The sequence below is a fragment of the Parasteatoda tepidariorum genome, chromosome 12 (assembly GCF_982258835.1).
Source record: "Parasteatoda tepidariorum strain Cologne lab strain chromosome 12, Ptep-v5.0, whole genome shotgun sequence".
Lineage (NCBI taxonomy): Eukaryota > Metazoa > Arthropoda > Arachnida > Araneae > Theridiidae > Parasteatoda > Parasteatoda tepidariorum.
The window spans coordinates 7,079,577-7,094,741 of NC_141766.1; the positions used below are offsets into that span (position 1 = coordinate 7,079,577).

Here is a 15,165-nt window from a genome sequence, read left to right on the forward strand (position 1 = left end):
AACTCTGATTTCATAAACTTCGATGAAAACATTGCGTTTGTGGTGATATTTCCGACGAAGAATTCATACAGATCACAGAAGAAAATGATGAAGGTGCAGCTGAGGAAAAAGATTCAGAAATAATAGTTCCAAACATACTTGAAGCGCATGCATATCTAGAAGTTCTTCAAACGTTTCTAGAGAGTCGAGAAGGAATTGATAATTCTATGTTTGTGCACCTGCAGAAAATTGAAGATTTACTGTTTCTAGAGACTTAAAAGGGATTACTTCAACGTAAAGTGACGGATTACTTAAAAAAAAATTTAAAATGTAGTACAAATAATAAAGTAAGTTATTATATTATACTTTATAGTTTTTTTTAAAATATTCTAAGCATTTAGAAGATTTGTAATTAATAACCATTAATTAAACAATCCGACAATATTTTGAAAGTCCAAAACCGAAACTAACGTTAAGTTGAACTTCTGATATGTCAAAGTTTTTCGTCAGTCCTATCAGATTCGAGTTATCGCGAATTCACTGTATATATTTTGTGATAGCAGTGTTTTTGAAATAATAACTATGGTAGACAAATTTCGATTATTAACACAAAAGGCAGCATTAAAAAGATTATGCAAAAAATTTAAGTTTCCTCATCTTATTCTCATATGCAGTTACATGTTTTTGCAAATTAAATTTAGATAAACACAATGTTTATTGTCTCTTTTCTTTTGGTATTAAAATTTAAATTTGATGTAAATTTATTGGCAAAGATTTTGATTTAGTATATAGTAGCTTTAAATAATTAGAGAATTGTTTTAAATTTCTAACTCTATTCTAATTGTAGAATTGTTTTAATTTATATTTTATGTGTCTACATAAAATATAATATTTAATAAAAATTATATTGAATTATAATTAAATTACTTTCTTTATTATCCTAATTATTACAAAGAAATGATTTTTTTAAATTTTAAACAGTTATTTTATTTTAATCTTGAATAAATCTTTAAATAAAGTTAGAGTTTTGAGCGAAAAAAATAATAACATGCAGGTATATTTTAAGACAGTAAGGGAAAAAATATTTTCTTAAAGTTATATAATAATTTTCACTAATTTCAAATCAAAATATACCTTTTCAACTATATAGTATATGTTTATTTAATACTATTTTGTAAAGAGAATATTGTATGATAATTGTAAAATTACAAACGACTGGAGTAAAATGAGAGATGACTAGAACAATGACTTTTATAAAGCATGTTTTATAAACTAACAAGTTAAATTAAAAGTTTGATAAAATTGGCTCATTTCTAAAAAAATTTAAGAATACATTTAAAATTCAAATAAACACTTGAAAATGATTAATGATATTAAATACATTCTAAAACATTGTTTTATACATGGTTCTGACAATAAAATACATTGGTCTTTTACTTCAGCTCTCTTTGATGGTTTTTCATTTATACACGTCTCTCATTTTTCTGAAGAAAGAATGGTAAGGGCAATACTTTGCTTAATGGATTAAATAGATTATTTTATTAACAGTTCTGCTTTTTAAAACTATGTCAAGGCCTTGCAAATGCAACATGTTTTACAGCTTTTACTATTCACAAAGTTGTAATGAATAACAGAATGTATTTTTTTAAATTTGGTATCAATTGATGCTGCTTGCCTCTAATGAGTTTGCGACTGTTTTATTTTCTTATTTTTATTGTATCAGAATTATAAGTTTGCATATATTTAATGTTCTGATTTTCCGTTAGCTGCTTCCGTGCAAGAATCTCAGAGAATGAATTTATTTGTAAGATTAGTGTTTTGTAAAAGTTTACATAATAAGGATAAATCAGCGATTATGTGGAAAGGTAAACATTCATTTTAAAAACAGAAACAGACCAGTAGATTAGCTGTCATGGATGTTAGATAGAAGATATATGCTAGGTGAGAGTGGAGTAAAACAGAGTACCTCGATTTTGGCAAAATTAGTTATGCTTTTTTACAGATAAACTCTGAATTATGCTTCACTGGTCAAGAATGTCCTATCATATTAATTAATTCACAGCCTCTATGTAGATAAGTTTGTATTGCTACATCAATTCTCTAATGTTTCCTTCGCTTTAAATTATCCTAATTTATTGGTCATAACAGTTATAAAAAGTGCTTTTAGCCAGCTTAGTATACATTTACCAAAGATTCATAGCCAAGCACACAATGAAGATTTAATCCATTTAGTAGCACCGCTCTGTTTTGTTTCAAAAACCTCTGCACGCATAGTAAATCTGAGTGCTTCATGGTCTGGCCCTGCTCCTTTCTTTTTGTGTGTTTACGCTGGGCCCTTAAAAACTGCAGTGCAGCAGAGGAAGAAGATAACTACATCCAAGATTGCGCAAACTTTTTGAGCCTTAGGAAAGAAATTATCTAGAGCCCCATAATCAAAAACCCAAAAGCCTTATTTTCATATTTTGTAGTTCTTAAATTCTTTCGAAAAAACATCAATAAACATGTTTTTTGTTAAGAATTTTGGTCAAGTTCTCAGCCGTACTAGGTCCAAGGACAATCGTTCCCTTTCTTTCCCGTTAAACCCTTAACTACATCACATGTAAGTTATAAGCAGAATTTTCTTAAATTGTTGCATAAAATAGAAATGTTTGCTACATTTTCACTGAAAATCTATCATGTCTAAATTTCTCATAGAGTTAACATGCTTACCGAATTTACCTGTTCTTGTCTTTCAATTCACACCTACTGCTATTTCTATTTTTATTAGATCAGTCCTTTTTTTAAACAAAAAAATTTATTCCTTAACATTTCAACTGCTTTTAAAGCATCTCGAAATTTGTTTTAATGAAGATAATGAAGTAGATAATCAACAACAGAAAACCCAGACAAGAAAAAGATCTCAGAGTAAACAATATTTGATTTTGGTTTCTTTTGAACAAATGATGAAACAAGTATTAAAAACATGAGCATTTATGATCTTGAGTTTCGTAGGACAATTAAAAAAAATTCGAATCGCTAAGAAACTAGTCATGAAACAATAAATTCATTGCATTTTGAAAATTATCTTACTTTCATTTTAAGTTGTATATACATAGCATTAATTAATAATATAAAATGGTAATAAAATCTATTGATATTTCCCTTTTAAGCTACTTTTCATGTTTTTTTGTTATGTATGTCTCTCACTTGTAAACTTTTTATAGCTGTCTCTTGATACCATGCTTAAATAAGAGATCACTGTATCAGTATACTAATTGATACATAAAAGATTTTACCTGATTACTATACTACAAAAATCAGAAATATGTCAAGAAAGTCTTACCGAAGTTATAAAAAACTAAAAGATAAAAAAAATATTTTATACATAAAAACGTTAATACACATCTCACAAACACATAAAAAAATTACTGTAGTACCTTAATATCTTTTTTGCGATAAGCACTTATAATTGCTTGAATCCAAAGGCCACTGGCAGCTGGATTTCGATGAATTGCACTAAATACAAACATTAATAAAAATTACAAATGTTTTATCTTTTATACAGATGCATGAGTTTAAATTTCTGTTGTAAATAATGGTTAAATAAACTGAGTTTTCTTTTATGAGTGAGGGTTTAGTTGTTGTAAGAAATATTACTACAAACAGATTTTAAATTTTTTTTCCACAAGTTTGAAAACAAATAAATAATAATTGCATTATAGTTTCACACAATCTTAAGAGCATGTTTTTCAGTTTATTTTTAATAAATTTCTGTTTATTGCTTATATTTTACTTTATAAAGGATATTATGGTAATAAAAATGTATTAATATTCTTCATAGAATTTATAATGAAAGCAAAATAATAGATAAAGAACAAAAATAATTAAACAACTAAGAATAACATTTCTAAAAAATTTCATTGTGCAATTTTATTGTTGTGTGTGAGAATTTGATAGACATAAAAAACATTTTTAAAACTTTTTCACTTTGATTTAAAAAATTTTAGATAATTTATTTAAAAAAATTAATATATTTTATTTATAAAAATATGCATAATAAAAAAATTTAAAGCTTAATAAAGTTTTATAAAATATCACATTACTCATAATGAAAATGATTTCAAACATTTTGAATAGTATCTAAACCTCGTCTAAGATATACAAACAGCATTTTTTTCCAAAAAATTTCCTTGTTTACAACTTCATGAACTTTTACAAGCCTTAAAACAAATGTTGATGATTGTAGTATTTCTTTTTTCATAAAAATAACGTAGTAACTAAACTCCAAAATCTTACTGTTATTTTTTATTCATCTTGTAATCAAAAAAACATTATTTTATACAGAACAAATGATATTAAGGACCTACCTGAGAAAATCTAGTACAGTTGTTTCTGCAGATAAATCAATAATATGATTTACATGATTCACTATTAGCCATGTCATTTGGACAACATCATTAGGATTGTCACACTAAAATCACAACAATAAGAATGTAATAAAATGGATTAAAAAATTCGTAACTTAGTTTTGCTAAGCATGAAAAAGGCATACCATGTAATCACAGAGAAGAATGATTCCACCCCTATGAACCATTTCCAAATTGCAAGGAAGAAATAATTCTTGTTCCAGTCTTAACAAGCTAGAAGAAAATTTAAAAATCATACTTTTTTAAAAAAAAACTTATATTTAGTCAGGTGAAAGAATATTTTTTAATATGTAAGGGTTGCCCAAATAAAAAGCAGACATGTTAGATAGCATCCAAAACACAGTATCTACAGAAATGCCACCTTTCTAAGCTATAAACTAAAGTTAGCAGAGAGAATCATATACAGTGGAAAGTTGCGTATCCGGAAATGGTGGGACTTCTGGAAGTCCGGATATTAGGTTTTTCCGTATAATAGACCCCCAAGGTAAACGAAGCTAAAAACGATCTGAATCTAAGAAGCAAAAAATATGTAAACATTATTTTTCGGGCAATAATGTTTTAGTATTAGAATTATATCAAATCAATCTAAAACAAAATATTAGAAAAAAATAAGTATTGCTTAAAATATAGAAAACGATAAAAATTTGACAGTTATGAAATTATTAATGGCTCTCTCTTCCATTTTGAACTAAAACGATTGAAGCAAGAAGGGGAAATTCCCGTCATTCATTAAGGTGGGTAGGTGGAGCAGAAAAATTCCTTCCTTCCTTCCTAATTTATCATTCAAGTTGAGGGCGGGAAAGTGACAAATTCTAATTTTCTCAATGATCACCGGCTATCAATCAAGCATAAAGGTGTGCCATGCTGATTGGATTCTCTTTATTTTTTCTTGTGTGCCTGAAAGTGACTCCCCCTCCATGTTAATGTTTGCTGCGTTTACCCTTTTTCACAGTATTTCTTTGTTCCCTAACATTCAAATAAAAAGGTTCTAGGAAATGCCTCTTTTACTAGCCAGCTGCATAGGAAAGAAGGGGGGAGGTGACTCAGTTGTGCTCTTTTGAAGACAAGTCTCCTTTCCTGCATTCCAGAGGAGGAGCGTCACTAACGGTCACTCGACGGTCTTGGTAGATCTTCTCTTTATGGTGATTTATGGGTTCAATGCATAAATCACTAGAAGCTAGAAAAGGAAAAACGTGTCAAAAGACCTCTTTTTTAAATTTTTTTAGGGGAAGATGAAGAGATGTTTGCTTATTTTGATTAATAAGTGTCCAGGAAATTGACTCCTCCGGAAAAGGGACGGGTCGCCCGGATATGGGACGTTACATTATATTGTGTATTTCTGAGTAATCATCTCCAGCAAACAATTTTAAATGAATATAAAGTCATGCATAGATGGATGTGTCCAGAATACAACAAGAGTACTCTTTTCAAAGTAAGAAGGTGAAAGGAACGAGGACATCTATTATCAAACATTTGCTGATTATAGAAAACACTGTTTAGAACAAGCAGCTATGAACAGAAATTTAGCAAGCAGTTATAGTAGAAATTTTCATAAATGACATGTATCAGTATCAAATATAAAAACAACTTTTGAAAATTACCAAACTGAAACAATAGTTAAAAAAGGCACTATCATAAATATTAAAGCCCTGGACAAGGCAGAATATTATAACATCAACAGAATTTTAGAAAAAAAAGAAAACTTATTCTTAAAATTTACGAATAAAAAAAGAACCAATTTATTGAGTATGAAATTTATTGTGAACAGCGGAAAAGAAAGAAAAATCAAAACATAGTGGAATCAGAAATGTAGCACTTTTTAAAAAAGAAAGCTGCAATCTGCTTCATAAAATAATCGTGTGCTATTAATAATAAATAATTGGATGCTTAAATTAAAAAACAATCATCTCCTTTAATTTTTTTACAAAAGCAGACGATTTTTAATGAAAGCAGATGTGATTCCACATCAACAAAAACTTGCAAATGATACCACATTTCTAAAGAATCAGAATTTTTTCAATTGAAAAATATTGTTTCGTTAATCAATGTCATAATTATAACAGATTAAAAAACTTTTTATTTATAATAAATAATGGTAATAACAATATATTATCCGAAATTATAAAACAATTTGCTCTAACAAATCAAGGATAACAAAAATTGAGTAACTAAAGTGGATTAAAAAAGAATCTAACATGTCAATACTCTTGAGGCAGAAGTTTTAAGTTTCTTAACTCAGACATCCAAAAAAAATCAGAGTTTATTGCTAAAACATTAATAAAAATGATGTTTTTATATCAGAAGTAGGCTCTAATTATTTAGATAATCAAGGTCCAATTATATCTGCAGATTGTGTTACCTTCATAACACTGGAAACATGGTGTATTATAGTGTATGCAGTAAATTCACTGTAATTTTCTTGCTTTCCTTTATTTTCCATTTCTTTTATATGCCTTCTAAATTGTTTTTTTTTTATTTTGCTAAAATTTAAGATTTATTTCTATTTTTAGATTTTGACTGCGGCAATTTTGATGTTGAAGATCCGTCACCTTCTTGAAGGCCAGTTTAAGCTCACAAACACACTATAAAATCATTAATTGATTTAAACCAGCAAATAACAACCTGTGAGACAGTTGAGAGATTAAATTTATGGAATTTGACTGTTCGTGATTACTTGAATTGCCTACATTTAATTTCAAAGGCATATGGCCTCAAGTTTTCTTAAGGAAAGAAATTTGTACCATCGCGTTGGAATTTGTGAATTGCTTTTCAAACGCCAAGAAAATTATCCATTTTTTAAGCCCATTATCACTGAGGACGACAAACTGGTTATCTACAACAATGTTTAAGTCTGTGTAAAAATCTTTAGATGGTAAAACCTTTACCTTAAATAAGATCAAAAATCATCTAGATCAGTTTTATTGCCACCTAAGAACCAAACTTTCATGAGAGTGGAATCATGCTATGGCCAGAAAGATGGAAAAATTATTGGACCGGAATGCTAAATATATAATTCAATAAAATATTTATTCAGTGTTAGAAAATCGTAATTTATTTTTATAAAAAAAGATACTTTCTGAACAACCTGATTGAGTATTGCAGTTAAAGCTAAAATCAAATAAAAACATATTTTAACAAGTTAATATATATTGAATTTTTATTTAGGCATGCAAACGTTTTATTTAACAATTAAATTATGATTAATTCAATTAAGCATGCAAAAGTTTGAGGGAAAACGTTTTCTAAATGTTATTTTTCCATGAATTCTACTCATGGGCAGTTTTTTAAGTCTCTTTAATGTCATTATAGAAAGCCAACTGTACGAGTTTTTGCGTAAAATAGAACTTGGTAACATTAATAGTAAAATATTATATTGATATTAATCTTAAAATACTACGTATAATTAAAAAGTTTTAAAAAATTTAGATAAATTTAAATTTGAACTTAATTAAAACTTATCAGCAAAATGTTATTTTAAACTATTTATCATGAGGAATAAGAAAGTTGTTTATTTTACTTACGTTGAACAAGGTTTTGTTTGAATAGGTACCAAGTCTTGGCAAGGGTGCACAATTGTAGACCAAAATGTTTGACTGTCATAGTTCAAAAGTGTTAACAAATTACACCATTGTATAACCAAAGTTGGATAAAATGGGGCTATTTTATGAAAAAATATTTCTAATTCAGATACAGAATAATAGACATTATATTTAGTACATAGATCTTGGTCTCCTGCTTCATTTTTAATAATGCCCATAGCTGAATTTGTAACACTTCTGAAAGTACCTGAAAAAATCAATCATTAATCAAGTTTAAAATCAAACAACATTTAAGATACAAACATCTAATTGTAACTACAGGAAAAACACAATCTCTTTTCACACTGAGCAAAAAAAATAAAGATAGCAGAAAAGTAGCAACCTAAGGATGGATTAGTATTCACTTAAGTATTTAACATTAAATAACATATTTCTGAAAATTAGTCTAACCCCTACTCTTAAGAAAGTGAGAGTTTAGCTAGAACTAAATAGTAAGCTCTAATTAATTTATGTTAGACCATTCTGTTTGGGTCATGAAATTTTTAAAATAGCTGAAAATCTGATCATCGAAAGGTTATTGAGGCTAATCATCGTTCATGACAAATGCAGGCACTTACATACAATATGCCGATAGATCATGTTTAACAATGTCTTTAATTCAAAGTAATCCCTAATTTAAAGGTGTTTACTGAATCCTTGGTTTTTACATACTTTTATTTGAAATTTTTGTAACAGAAATTTTAAGATAATCTACGGGACAATTTGCATAGCTGCCAAATCAACCAATTTTCGTGGATGCTTTTCTTTTTATTATTAAACAGACAAAATGTGCATGTTAATATTTTTTATTCTTGTTTGACAAAGTAGATTTTTAATGATTTAGACTACTACTACATGCAAATAATTTAAATAAATATATTCAAAGTTCTCATATATTAAAAAATAAGATGGATATGAGAAGCTCTTTTCAATAAATAGCATACCCCCAAAGAACAGCTAAGTCAAAAAAAAGTTCACATGTGAATATCACAAGAGTTAAACTTGAAAATAAAACACTTGAAAGGATATTTAACAAAAAAAAAAAAAAAAAAAAAAAAAAAGGAGAAACATTTAACAAAAAAAGAGAAATTATTTCAGAAACAAGAAAGCATTGTTGCATACAAGATACATTTATTGTACCCTTTAGAAAGAAATTTAAGAAGATTTTAAATGCATCCTTCTAAATCTTATGAATGCATACTTGATTTCATGCTAAAATTTGCATGACAAGTTTCGATTATCAATGTCATATTATCAATGTGAAGCAATCTACAATAGGCCATGGCTACCTTAGATTAGTTTTGACAATGCAAAATTGTTCAACACTTAATTTTGATTTTTGTTGGAGGGAAATAAAAATCAATTTTAGTTGCTATATTGGAATGAATGGTTAGATTTTGAAGTAAAATCAATACAAATTTTAACATAAAAAGAGCATTAACATTTTAAAGCAATATATTTTTTTCAATTAAAAAACTATTTGAAAATAATGGAATGATGCAACAGACAAATAGACTGCAGACATACATGAATATAAAATTATGAAGTAAAGGATTGTTTTTTTCAATAACGATTTAAATAATAAATAAAGAATGAACTACTTTTTTGATATTTATTATAACACAATGAAGCTTTAAGGATAATAATATGTTTATAAATATTGCAGAATTAAATAAAATAATAATGTAAGTTCATAATCTTTTAAATGAATTTTGAATATTTTTGCTGAAATGTTCTTTTATATAAATAAACATTAAATTTAGAAAATATTATAATCTTAAATAAAAACATAGTTACTGCATAAATACAGAAACAGTTTGTTTACACTAATAACAGAAAAAAATAATAAAAATGAAAATCAAAATAGCACCTCATTCTCATTTATGATCTTGATTCCTATAACTTATAACAAGGAAAAAAACAGTTAAAGAAACTTTTAATCTTAACTCATTCCATAATTAAGTTATTTAACCCACTTTAGAAAACTAATAGAACATGTAGTTGGGGATGGCATATTTTATTTTAGGCATTTTTTAGATACATAATGACATAACTTTAAACTTGCATAAATTATTTTTTTATGTATAATCATGCAGAAACAATGATACATGCATAATATTTTATTAACACGATAAAAAACAAATAAAGAAGTTTTGATTTTGAGTCATTCGTTTATTACATTATTTAAATAATTTCAAATATTATCGGAACATGAAGTTGGTCATGGTTTGTTTTATAAGCATTTTTTTAGATACATAATGACATAACTTTAAATTTACATAAATTAATTTTTACATGCATGCATATTTTTTCAGAAACATAATGATACACAAACATTTAAAATTTACAGGTTGATGCTTAATTTTAAGCGACACAGACTCACATTAGCAATTAAACTCAAAATTCAAAAGATTTTTATGGGAAAATTTACTACTTTTTCATTATATTACACTTAAACTAAAAGTATTTACATTAATAATTAATAAGAAGATTTTTTCTCTTGAAAAAACCAGGGTTGGCTTTTAAAAAATCCCTTCTGTTTAAACTTGGTTCAAGCTTCACTGGTTTAAACTGTTTAACCCTGAAGATATATTTTAACATATTCTACAAATCTACAAAAACTCAACAACATACAACCTGTTATAACTACAACTCTCATATTTTAGTTCTCTATCTTAAATAGCCTTTGTACCAAGCTGAATTATTTTTAATCCAGTAATACGAAAATGTGGTTGTCTAAAAGGGCACTCTTCGTCTAACTTTAATAACAAGAGGATAATCCGAGAATTTAATAGATATTGAATCTTTGGTTAGTTTCAAAATCTAACTCAAAATAATCTTCTCCAAATTAGTTATGTTCCAAATGACAACCTCACCGGGATGCTGTGACTACTTTGATTTGTTAAGAAAACTATATTATAATAACATAAAAAAAATTCCATTTGTTTACCTGACTGGAACATGTGAGTAAGATAAAGAAGCAAATGAGCAGCTTGTTGGCACAAAAATGTATTATGAGTAAATGATAGAGTATACATGTACGCATGATTGCACAAAGATTCCACAACAACACCAAGAACTTGAAATAAAAACCTGTTTAAAAAGTAAAACACTTGATCAATATTAATAGATTGAAATGAATAAAACATAAAAGAATATTTAAGTATTTTTTTATGCAAAACTTTATTTTTCTTACTTCTTAAGAATGAAAAAAAAATGAAAGTTGTTTGTTTATAAAAATAAGTTTAACTTCAAAAAAAAAAAAAAAACAGAGGTTCAGTTGAAAAAGTTTGATTAAACGTTTTACATAGTGTTTACACAAAAATTTTATTTTAAGTAATAACTTCAGCACTTGCCACTGAAGCACCAATACTATAAATATTTAAAAAAACAGTTCTATTAGATAAAGGATCAGAACCACTATTATTTCAAGGAAGATGTAACTCAATCGATTAACTTGAATGGTAGATATAATAAAAAGAATGGCATAGACTATAAATAAATTGAATAAAAAAATCACTATACTTAGCTAAACATGATACAAACTGTATAGAGTTAAATCTTAATTAAACAAATAGCTTTCTTTACATACTAAAAAATTCCTTTACTAATCACTCAAGCTTTCAGTGCATTTACAGAAAGAAAAAAATTCCATCAGAAATAAATCTACTAAAACGTTTGCTTGAGGTAAGGAAGAAGTTCATAGGAATATATTTCATTGGTATTGTTTTTTTTTTTAGATATGAAACTGTGATTGGATAGTCCACAATATAATGATTTGCAGTTCCGATCTTGCCCCACATACATTTATTACTATTTGTGATATTGAATCTTCTCAAATATGCCATGAAGAGCCAGTGTCTTACAAGAAAGTTAGTTAGCTCCCTTGGCCAGTTGTGTAGAGAGAATGTGACTGATGGAAGTATTTTCTTGATCTTCTCCCCAGATTCTGGTCAGTGGAAATGCCAATATTTTTGCTATTTCCTTAGGATGTTGGATTTAGCCAGTTGCTTAATGTATGATGTTGGATGTTGAGAGCTCAGCTGGAATGCCTGTGGAAATTGCATTTTTTGCTTCCCTGTATGCTAGTTCATTTCCTTGGTTGCAGTCATGTGTTTTAATCTGTCTGATAATTATGTTTGATTTGGAATGTAGAAGCTCTTAGATTTTATATATGATGTGATGATTATTTATATAATTTCTGATTGCTGCTATTAGACTGACTATCTGACCAAATGCTGGCTGTCTGATCTGGCAGACTATTAGTTGCGTATTTTATGGCTTGTTGTATTGAATAAGCTTCTGCTTAAAAGATGGAGTTTTCTGTTCTGAATTTAAATTTGTGTATGGTTGGGGTTTGGTTTGTGCTCATTATAACAACTGCTGCTGTTTGGATCATTTTCAACTTGTCTGTACATATGTTTATGTCTGCGGTTTTTGTGTAGCAGGTTTAGGTTGTTGTAATGATGTGCTTACTTTTATTTAAGCTGAAGAGTGAGGGATTGATTCAGTTATACATTTGCCTAACTTCTATTTATTTTTTAGTGTAGGTCTTGCTTGAATGGATAAAAATTGCATCTTGCTTTTTTGTGAGCAGAATTGCTTTGGCTTCTTGGCTAAGAATAATATTCAGGGATAAAAGGGCCAGAATCACCTGTAGGGTGCTGGTTGGTGCCTTTCCATAAGCTCCTGGGAAATTAATTTAAAAAAAAAAAAAGATATAAAACAAGGTTAAACTAACCAGTTGGCATAGTGCCAAAATTTAAAGCTATCATGTTTAACTACAGTTGAGTTCACTTTTCCCCAATAAAAACCTTGCTTTCAAATATGCTGCTTAACAATCAAGTGATCAATGTAACTGGCACATAAAAATGTAAAAAAAGTTACGCTAATATGTGAAAATTTACTGCGAAATTGTAATGATAAATAACAGAAATATTTAAGCTGTAAAATTAGCCCTTTTCTTCTTTATAATTAAAAAAGTTTTGTAGCATATAATTTTATTTAAATAAATTTTTTATTAACTTTTTAACCTAAAAGCATCAGCAGAAATGTGTGCTATAAAAAGAATGTGTACTATAAAAAGAATGTATACCTATGATAAGGTTAAATGATAGAAAAAACTACAAAATAAATTTAACAAAAATATAATTCATAAAGAAAAATCAGTTACCTAGCGAATACAGCACTAGGTAAATATTCAGTATAATGGCCAGAAACATTCTCAGATAATTCTTTTTCACACCTCATATTGTGAGACAATTCTAACTTATATATTTTAACTGTTATTCCCATATCTTCCAATCGAGATAATATAGCTTCTTCATTTGCTTGACTAATCAATATTCTCAAGACAGCAAGAATCATACACATCCATCTGTTAATATATGGTGACACAGTCTGAAACACATATTTTAAACAAACTAGTCAAAAAATAATAGAAATTAGAACAAAATTGCAAAAAAGTTATAATAATCTAAATAAGAAATTTTTAATAACCTTTTGTTATAATAGCTTACCAAATCTCTAGGCTGAAAAAATAGTGCTTTCAAAAGAATATCTACTGGTCTAAACACATTAGAAGCAACATCCTCTAAGAGTTTATGCAACAGGTTTAGTTGCCCTTGATTTTCGATCGCTATCTAAAAACAAATAAGAAAAATACATTGTGTGAGTTTAAATTGTAAAAAGAATTATTGAAAATAATAGTTTAGATATAGAATAAAAAAATAAAGCAATACTTATTCAAATGCAATGCATTATTTATTGGCAGCCAGAAAGAGTAAAAAATTATAAATAATCTCAAATATAAGTTTAGCTATTAGAAAATATAACAGTAATTTTTGGTAAATACACTGTACCTTAAGTGGGTGTATTTAATGCAAAAGCATTGTTTTTTTAATGTTTATTTCTAATATATATTATATACATTGATTTGCAAAAGGGACAGAAATTTTTAATCAGAGTTGAAAAATAAGTAAAAAAGAAATACAACTAAAAGTATTTGTAAAAATTGGATCACTGCGTAGAATAAAAAAGAGTTTACTTCTTAGTTTCGTGACAATTTGAAAATGAAGTATTTATAAAGGAAATATAGATGAGGAGAAGAGAGAAAAAAATAAAGTGTACTAGTTTAATTATTATTAAGTTACAAATCAGAATTTATAAACTCATTTGCGGATGACCTAATACGGTTTTCTCGCCTGTCGAAAACTTCTTTCATCAAACTATATTTTAATAAAAAAAATAATAAATAAGAAAAAAAGTTTTCAGAGCAAACATTACAAAATAGGTTTGTAATTCTGGAAAATTTTCTATAAACATTTGTTTCTGAATAAATCCACTGTGATTGCAAAATTATCATGATTCTTTACATATGACGCACATTGTGACAGTTCAACTTTTAAACACAGATAGGCTGCAACCTATCTACTAAAAAAAACTGTAATTAAAAAGTTACAGTTTTTGATTTTTGGGGGAAATTTTTAAATGTTTAGATATAACGTGGAAATTCTTCCATTATAGAGAAATGAGAATATTCTTTTATATACTTTTTTTTAAAGATAATTCAACTTAATACGACTCAGTAACATATCATACAAAACTATTAAGATGTTTTTAAATCTATATAATTAAATATTCGTCCAATAGACTACATACTTTCATCAGTTTTGTTAAGTCAGGTATATAGTAATGTTTGTATAGTAATATAGTGATGTGTTAACAGCCCAAAAATATTTTTAGTTTAACTTTATTACTTATAGTCAAATATAAATTTTGATTGATAAATGCCAATCTAGCAGAGACAGAATTGAATAAAATGTCAAAATTCTTTAAAGAAACATCATTTCTGAAAAGAAAAAACTAAAGAAAATCTACCTGTTGTCGGGAGAGTAGAGGCAAAATAGCATCAACAACCTGACGAGAAGTCTTTTTCCATTTATCTTCTCCTTCTTGCCGACTGTGAGTAATTAATAAAGAGAAAAGTTCTAAAACCTGTGGCAGTAAAAAAAATATATTAGATAGCATTTTAGATGGACACAAATCAATCATGCTTTATTAATCATGGTGTACTAAAATTACAAAACTACATTCCTCAGTGAAACCCTGAAAAATTGCTATGTATGATCTCAGTCTGATATCAGTATTTTCCAGGTGTTGTACCTGAAATACAATATAAACTTGCAACTGTTTAGAAAATG

The 15,165-nt window shown here is 27.5% G+C and overlaps 1 protein-coding gene across 1 annotated transcript in view; it reads right to left on the bottom strand.

Annotated features, from left to right (window-relative positions):
* The window catches only part of htt (huntingtin), a 144,988-nt gene that overhangs the window by 53,833 nt on the left and 75,990 nt on the right, over positions 1–15,165 (bottom strand). The window contains exons 28-35 of the mRNA XM_016057666.4: positions 14,843–14,959; positions 13,483–13,605; positions 13,137–13,363; positions 10,914–11,056; positions 7,907–8,171; positions 4,511–4,598; positions 4,326–4,429; positions 3,396–3,474 (exon numbers count right to left, since the gene is read on the bottom strand). Coding sequence (XP_015913152.2) covers positions 3,396–3,474; positions 4,326–4,429; positions 4,511–4,598; positions 7,907–8,171; positions 10,914–11,056; positions 13,137–13,363; positions 13,483–13,605; positions 14,843–14,959 — 1,146 coding nt within the window. The remainder of the gene's footprint in view (positions 1–3,395; positions 3,475–4,325; positions 4,430–4,510; positions 4,599–7,906; positions 8,172–10,913; positions 11,057–13,136; positions 13,364–13,482; positions 13,606–14,842; positions 14,960–15,165) is intronic.